Source organism: Pelophylax lessonae (genome assembly GCF_965119305.1).
Source record: "Pelophylax lessonae genome assembly, chromosome: 10".
NCBI classification, from domain to species: domain Eukaryota; kingdom Metazoa; phylum Chordata; class Amphibia; order Anura; family Ranidae; genus Pelophylax; species Pelophylax lessonae.
In genome coordinates, this window is record NC_138777.1 from 177,891,298 (window position 1) to 177,899,592 (window position 8,295).

General features: G+C 38.7%; 1 protein-coding gene across 1 annotated transcript in view; it reads left to right on the forward strand.

Moving 5' to 3' along the window:
* The first annotated feature begins 1,854 nt into the window (after positions 1–1,854).
* LOC309565119 (cytochrome P450 2J6-like) overlaps positions 1,855–8,295 on the forward strand; it is a 35,270-nt gene continuing 28,829 nt past the window's right edge. The window contains exon 1 of the mRNA XM_082269901.1: positions 1,855–2,077. Within this exon, the coding sequence (XP_082126027.1) occupies positions 1,916–2,077 (162 nt within the window). The 5' untranslated portion in view covers positions 1,855–1,915. The remainder of the gene's footprint in view (positions 2,078–8,295) is intronic.

Here is an 8,295-nt window from a genome sequence, read left to right on the forward strand (position 1 = left end):
ATCATGAAGAATGACCTCAGTGTCAGGTCCCACCGCACGGGCCGAGGCACCGGGAGAGGTATCAGAGACCTGAGCCGCCACCATGCCGGCAAGAAGTGCACGCAGCTGCTCCACCAAGATGGCATCAGAGCATGCGGCCGAAGGCGCCAAGTTCTTAGATTTTATCTGCGGAGCAGCGTTTTGAGGGCATGGGTGAGTTCCAAGGATGCACAGTATCACTGATGAGGGTCCCGGAGGTAAGTCTGAGCGGTTTTTAGGTAGCAGGATGGGTGTAAAAAGTCAGGATGGCAGGAGCTCCCGGAGCACACGTCTTCTCCGCTCTACATCCAAGCCACGCCCCCCGTGGAAATGGACTCTTGACCTGTGCGCCCATTGGTCACTTCCGTTATCTAATTTGAGTATAAATGTATCTTATTTATACTGACAGTGTCACCCCAGTACATATGGAAGTATATGCACTGAGGTTGGGCATTGACGGGTCTGGTCACCTTCTTGTGCGGCATAACAACTTAAGCTTGATTCCCCAGTCTCCAGGGTGGGGCATCGGGACTCGTTTTCTGCTCATACCTACCCATGACATGTCCCTCTATGTATGGGGGAGGCTACTTTTCAGCCTCAGGCTGTATATATGTGTATTTGGTACTCTTAGTTGCCGGTTTCACTTGTCATATTCATAATTCTACACTGTTCCTCCCTTGCTTTTTGTATCCAATCTGGGTCACCCTATTTTACCCTCTTCCAACAGTCTATGTATGGGATTTGGTCGTGTTTTTGTGAGTCAGTGTTAACAGTCAGTCAACTGTCTCTGGGTCTAGTGTTCCCTGCAGGGGCCACCGCGTTCCAAAGCCTGGTCATTAAGGGGGTAAAACCCTTCCGGGGCTGCAGTGGTTAAAGTCATCGTAAATGATCACCTTGTAAAACAGCCCATTCAGTTTGAAATAGAAATGAAGGGCAAAAACATTTGTGCATAGATATGAGTGATGACATTCTCTCTGTTCTCAGCTGCATAAGAGTTGGGGGAGGAAAACAGCAGTACCCCAAGTTTTGCAGTGAATGGCTGTGCAGGGGGGGGGGGGTGTCAGGCCAATCAGATCATTGGAGGAGAGCAGGCTGAGTTCCCAGCATAGCTAGAGAACTGACCACTGTGTGCTCTCATCCTTAGTGTGGTCAGTTTTTTTATAGAAAGCAGAGGGACTGACAGGAACACCAGGGATTTCACACAAAGGAAGCAATACAAAGTGAACCAGTGAACTTTTTCATACAAGTACAGTACAGGGTACAGCAGGCACATGTAAGGAATATGAAATGTTGGGTTTACAAACGCTTTATTTTTTTATACTTGTTTTGTCTTTGTAATAAAAAAAACTGTTTCATAAAGGTGTAATAAGATAATAAGTATATGAAATGTATTTAATCATTTATAATCATGTTTTTAAACCACATATTCTTTTTTTTTTTTGTGTTGAATTTTTTTTTTTATGCTTCCTAATTATGTTTCCTAATCATTGTACCAAATTTTCATTTTTGTACCCATGGCATTGCAGGATGTAGCAAAAGAGAACATTCAGTAGTTCACAGCTGAGGAAAAAAACTATTTTTTTAATTTTTATATTTTTATTTCTAATTGGTCTTGTACTGTCCTGTGCATACATTTGATCAGAGTTTTATATTTACATTTATAAAAATCTTTGAAATTTTTTGTTGTTGTGGCTTGCTGTTTTGTGTTGAGCAATTTTAGTCCTTTTTGTACTTGTGCTGTTGTGCTTAAAACACGAAAATCTTGCTTTGTGGGTTGAACTAGCTGAGTGTAACTAAACACCAATGGTGATCATATCCGACTCTGAGGGAGGTGTAGTCTCAGTGTCGTACTTTGTATTCTAGGAAGCAGAAACAGACTGAATGTGAATTCTCTGTCATGGAGCTGAGTACTGCACTGTTGCTGGGCCTCCTCCTCTTGGCTTTGTTATGGAGGAAATTCTCTCGGCCAAAGGATTTCCCTCCTGGGCCTCTAGCATTACCTGTACTGGGTAATATACTGCAAATGGACTTTTCCAATCCTGTAAAGGACCTGAGAGAGGTGAGTTAAAGGATAATAGGAAAGCTGAACATCTATTTATATGCTGACAGTAGCTCAGCAATTAGCATCATAGCCACCCACCTGACTTGGAAGGTCATGCTTGGGTTTTGAAGATTTGACACTGAGTATACTTGCTTGTGGAAAAATGCCCTGTTCTCAAAAGTCAAAATATATATCATTATATAAAAATACAAAAATTAACATCCAAATATTTATTTGAGATGATCACTTCACACTGGTAAGGTGCAACATTTCAAGGCCATGCAGGTCCCCTTTGTCAGGCATGTGATCCATACCTGATGAGGGGATCTTGCATGACCCCAAAACGCTGCACCTTACCACTGTGAGGTGATCTTTTCAAATAAATGTTTGAGCGTTAATTTTTACAATACACGAGTGTTGGTAATATATATTTTGATCAATGGTGTCACCAGTCTCTGCTACAGCACCTGGTTACCTCACAGCCTTTTCTAGGTACGTATGCATTAGGAATATTAATATTAATAGTATTTATATAGCGCCAATGGTTTGTGCAGTGCTTTACAACATGAGGGCAGACAGTACAGTTACAATACAATTCAATACAGGAGGAATCAGAGGGCCCTGCTCGTTGAAGCTTATAGTGCACGCTTTTCTCAAAACTGACTACAGTTACCAACCTTTCCTTTCTTTCTGCACATTGGAACTAATTCATATCATATTATTTGTAATTATTTACAGATCAAATAGTGTATACTCTGATCTAAGAAATATTTTAAAAGGTTTTCACTTTCATCTGTATATTTGACAGTTGCTTTAGATTCATCAGTGTTTTACGAATGGTCGTATAGTATTGAATGCATTCCTTTTCTGTCCAAGGAATGTGGACTGCGGGCATACATAAAATATAATTCCATGTGTGGGCAAGAAGGGGCTTAACTGCTTTCCAACCGGCCTATTGTTAAATGAAGGCTGGGTGGGAACGTTGTTATCCTGGGTGGATGTCAAATGAGATCCTCCCAGGATCGCACCTCTCGCACGCCCCACTAGTCGTGCTCTGGTGCAATCTGTCATCAGGAGGATAGATCAGTGTACCAGCCTGCTGCCAGTACCATGTGATCGATGTGATTAATCACAGCAGATCACATGACAACTGTACACAATGGATGGCTTCCATTCATGCCATTCATTGTGTACGATTGTGTTGATCTCTGTGATTGTTCACAGTTGTCAAAGTGATCACATGGCACAGACAGGGCCAATCACAACCCATTTGTACCATGCAATTAGCTGTGGTGAAGTGGTTAACCAGTTCCCCCCCCCCCCCGGCCTATAGCATATTGGCAGACAGGCAGGAGTTTCATTGTTCTGAGTCAATGTCACAGTGATCCTTGATGGGGTGTGTCACTCGGACACACCGCATCATCGATCACGGTAAAGAGCCTATATTGTTTAATATATTTTTATTTAAAAAAAAAGAAGAAGAAAGGGAAATATGGCATTGTACTAACAGAATAAAAAAGAAACAACATTGCTTATTAGCTTTGACCTAAGTACTCAGTGACAGATCAGCAGAAATGGCAAAAGAACCGCTCCAGTGATAAGGTAATCCCAACCATCAAAATAAGGTGCAGCAAGGATCCGCAGTCCAGGCAACTGTAATGTATAGAGAGAAATAGCCGCACTCCAACTTGAAGGTGAAAAATATAAAATCTGTTTTATTCGTATCCAAAAGATAAAATCAATTCAAATTGTATCCATAATACAGTCAGAGACAAGAGATAAACGCATAGTAGTTGACGCGTTTCACGGATAAATGGCCGTTTAGTCGTAACCATGTACATACATGAAGAGATATTGCTTAAATAGTGGCTAACACTTCCTGAGCTCATCCTTGATCATTGTTAATCGAGCACACAGCTGCAAGTCATCTGCACCCAGTTCACAAATGCAAACAGCCCAGCAAAATTTCATGTATGGAAACACCACCCACAGCAAGGCAATTGCAATGGGTATGAAAAATAGAAAACAGAATAAAAGAAATAAAAAGCAATAATAACAAAGATAATGTAGAAAAAGAAAAAAAGAAGAAAAAGAAAAAAGACAAAGTAAAAGCTAAAGAAAATAAAAATAAATATAGATATAAAAATGTAGAGCAAAATAAGAAATAGGAAGCCATATCCGTAAAATGCATTTGAGTTGCTGGGATGATCTCTCCTAGTACAAACTATAAAACCTCTTTAAAGGAAAAAGAAAGAGAGAGAAGTCCCTCGATTTAGATAGTATGAAATACATACATGCACCGCCGAAATGGCAATAAAGGAAAACATGCATCTAGGTCTCATGTAGAGGATATCGATGCATATGAAGCATGCCTCCTTAAAATAACCATATATAAGGTTATACAGAAAAAATGCTATGAAAAAATGGATAAATGAAACAACCCTGGAAAATATAAAATAAAATAAACACTACTAAGAAATGAAAAATCATAATCAATTCATGTATATAATAAATAGCCGATATCATCACAGCTATGTGCTCCATAAACGATAGTGATCGTACAATATAGTAATAAAACATCCTTGGGTATTATATACCCCAATTCTGTTACAACAAAGATACACCTTATTATAACAACATGCATTTATATAATCACATCACAGAACAGTCTAATGCATGTGGTATAAATATATACACAAACAAATTAAACAATGTATCAAAGTGTGTACATACATGTTACAAAACGTACAGATATCACTTAGGCACAATAACCCTAGCATTCCAGAGTGAACCAAATATCCAAAAAAGGATTCAAACAAATAAGTATAATAATATGTAATAAATCAATAAAGGAAGCTCAAAAAAAAATAAAAAAAAAAAAAATAGAAAAAAACGCAGGAAAAAAAAGAAAAAAACGCAGGGAAAAAAAAAAAGAAGAAAGAAAACAGAAAAAAGAGGGGGAGAAAGGAAAAACAAACCCAGAGAGAAAGAAAAGAAGAGAAAACAAAAAAAAAAAAAAATAGAAAAAACGCAGGAAGAAAAAGAAAAAAACGCAGGGGAAAAAAAAAAAAAGGAAGAAAGAAAACAGAAAAAAGAGGGGGAGAAAGGAAAAACAAAACCAGAGAGAAAGAAAAGGAAAGAAAACGTAAAAAAAAATATATAGAAAAAACGCAGGAAAAAAAAGAAAAACTTTAAGCAATGTCTCTTCATGTATGTGCATGGTTACGACTAAGCGGACGTTTATCCGTGAAACGCGTCAACTACTATGCGTTCATTTCTTGTCTCTGACTGTATTATGGATACACTTTGAATTGATTTTATCTTTTGGATACGAATAAAACAGATTTTATATTTTTCACCTTCAAGTTGGAGTGCGGCTTTTTCTCTCTAAGTACTCAGTGGCCACCCAAAGTATGTATTACAATATAACCTCATGACCTTCAACTTTTGGAAGGGTAGGGATTATGCAAATGTCTTTCTACAGTAGATTTACTATCAGTGCCAACTTTTCTAACAAATTAAAATAAAACAAAGTGAAAAAAAAAAACCCTCAAACAAGTAGCATTTTACACTGACTATCTTAAAAAAGATAAAAACTGAGGAGATTCAAGAAACTCCACCCATGGAGTCCAAACGTCCTTAAACTTAAGATCATTTTTGTTTTCTTTGGATACTAGCTCTTCCATCCACACTGTATGATTCATCTCCACTACCCTCTCTGGTATTGTTGGTAATATTGGAGATTTATAACTTTATAAATTTGTGCTAAATAAATTAAAATATAAAGTCCACAAGTGATGCGTTCCATTATTCTGGGTGAGTATGGCCACCATCCACCACCTTGAATTGTGATTCGGTGTATCAACACCACCACCAACTGCTGAAAGACTCGCTTACCAAATTATATAGACCTCTCATTACAAGAGGTCAAAAGCGTTGTGGCTCTATACTCAGCCAGGGCCTTTTAAACTTCAGAAGAACTTCTAAATTGACACACCAATCTTCCCGGCACAGTTGTCATAGGAGTTCCCCAAAACACAAAAGGCTCCACATAATGTAAAATTGCAAGTTTTTAATGCACATAGATATAAAAGTTTCACTTACAACAAGAATGAAAGTATAATGCCTTAAAACCCTATGTGTAGGCCAGCACACATACAAAAACCCGTCCTTCTGGGACTCGTGGGTACTGGTGATGTCAGCGTGTCACTTCGCCCTACGCGTTTCGTTATACACTGGAGATTTTTTACCAATATCTTGGAATTAAAGCTCTACCTGCCATCAGCAAAAATCAAAATTTTCCCTTTTTGAAGGATTTAATAGATCCTGGGATCAAGGAGAGAAGCATTACCTCTGGAATCTCAGGCCATTTTTTGCCAGTGACCAAATGAAGTTTTAATAAAGCCGACCAAATTGATTTTATAATTGGGCAGGACCACCAAAGATGTAGTAGTGTTCCTCTCAATTTACCACATCTCCAGCATTGGTCAGAGATAGATAGCCAGATTAATTTTGTTTAATAGGACCAGACAACAATACCATTTACTCAGAATCTTATAGTTGCCTTCCTGAAAGTAAGAAAATAGAGATATTTTGAAAGTGAGTGAGAACACTTAATCTCAGTCCTCAGGGGTCACATATTTGCCTAGTACTTGCTCCCAGTCACGGATATAAATGGGGCGGTTAGGAAATGCATGCCATACACTTTAGAGAGGGCATGGGGACACTTGAATCAGCAAAGCACAACTCCTCAAACCTAGTCACATCCCTAAAAAAACTCGCCCTACTCAGCTTAACATAGAAATAACGCAGTTAAAAAAAATTTGAGCCACTCTCCTCCCTTATGGTCAGAACAAGAACTAAGTTCTCCCAGGGGTTTAAAGCCCCTATCCAAAAAATGAATGCCACATAGGTAATGGATGTGTCTGTTGCCAACAAAAAAACCCTTATACGACATAATAGGTGAAAATCCCAGATTGTCGACTATTGGAGTTAGTGGCCCTGGACGTGAAGATGCATTATACTTCCTGATGACTTTGTCCCAAACATAAAAAAGGAAATCAAAAGCGTTACCTGTGTTGAAGGTGGTCAATCAATAGGGAGAAGCCATGAAAGAGATTTATTGGCAATAAATCAGATTGGCAATAAATCAGACTCAAGGGTCACCCATTGCTTAATGGATCCGTGATGGAACCAATTTAGTACCCTACTGAGAAGTATGCTATAGTTCCAGATGCGGCAGGCCTTCTCCGCTAGTGCCTCGCCTCTTCACTAGCATATCAAACCTAAGTCTAGCTGAGGATCTGGGCCAAATGTATTTTAGTAGCATAGATCGAGCCGCTCTAAAAAGAATGTGGAACCCGAATCAAGATTGCCTGAAAAATATAAAGGAATCTAGGGTGTATGTCCATCTTAAAAATGGACATCTGTCCCAGCATTGGTGACTGCCTCCTAAGGCATTGTTGCATTGAGTTCAAAAGCAAATAATAAATTAAGTCATATCATTTATCAAGTTGCCTGGGTATCTGGACCCCCAGGTAATTATTATAATGTTGAACCCATTGAAAAGAAAATGTATTTGCAAGGAAGTCTTGGATACCTTCAGGAAGAGAAATATTTAAACATTGCTATTTTGCTGCATTCATTTTGAAATGACCTAAAGGAACCGAAGAGTTCTAATTCCTTTAAAAGTACCAGGAAGGCTGTTAATGGGTTGGTTATATGGAGCGTGAAAACGTCCCTGAATAAACTTATCTTGTATTGTTTACCAACAATATCAACACCATGTATTGAATTATCATGTATTTAATTATCGCCAAATGCTCCATTGCTAAAATATACGAACGTGGTGAAAGAGGGCACCCCTGACGGGTCCCATTCATTTTTATGGACTGAGTCAGAAAGTAGGCCATTCACCCTAATACGGGCTGATGAAGGAGAGTACAAAGCCATATTTTTTTTTAATTACTGTATATCCAGAGGTAAGCCAATTTGCTCCAATGTTGCTTTCAGAAATCTCCAGTCAAGACGATCAAATGCCTTTTCTGAGTCTAATGATAGGAGACACAGCAGAACCTTCTGTAGCCAACAGTGTGAAATAAGAGAAGGTATTTTAATGGTATTATTCCTTTCTTCCTGAGTTGGAACAAAGCCCACCTGGTCTAAGTTAATAATGGAGGGGATGACAACTTGTAGTCGATTCGCTATTATTTTGGCATCAGTTTTAAGGTCAACAT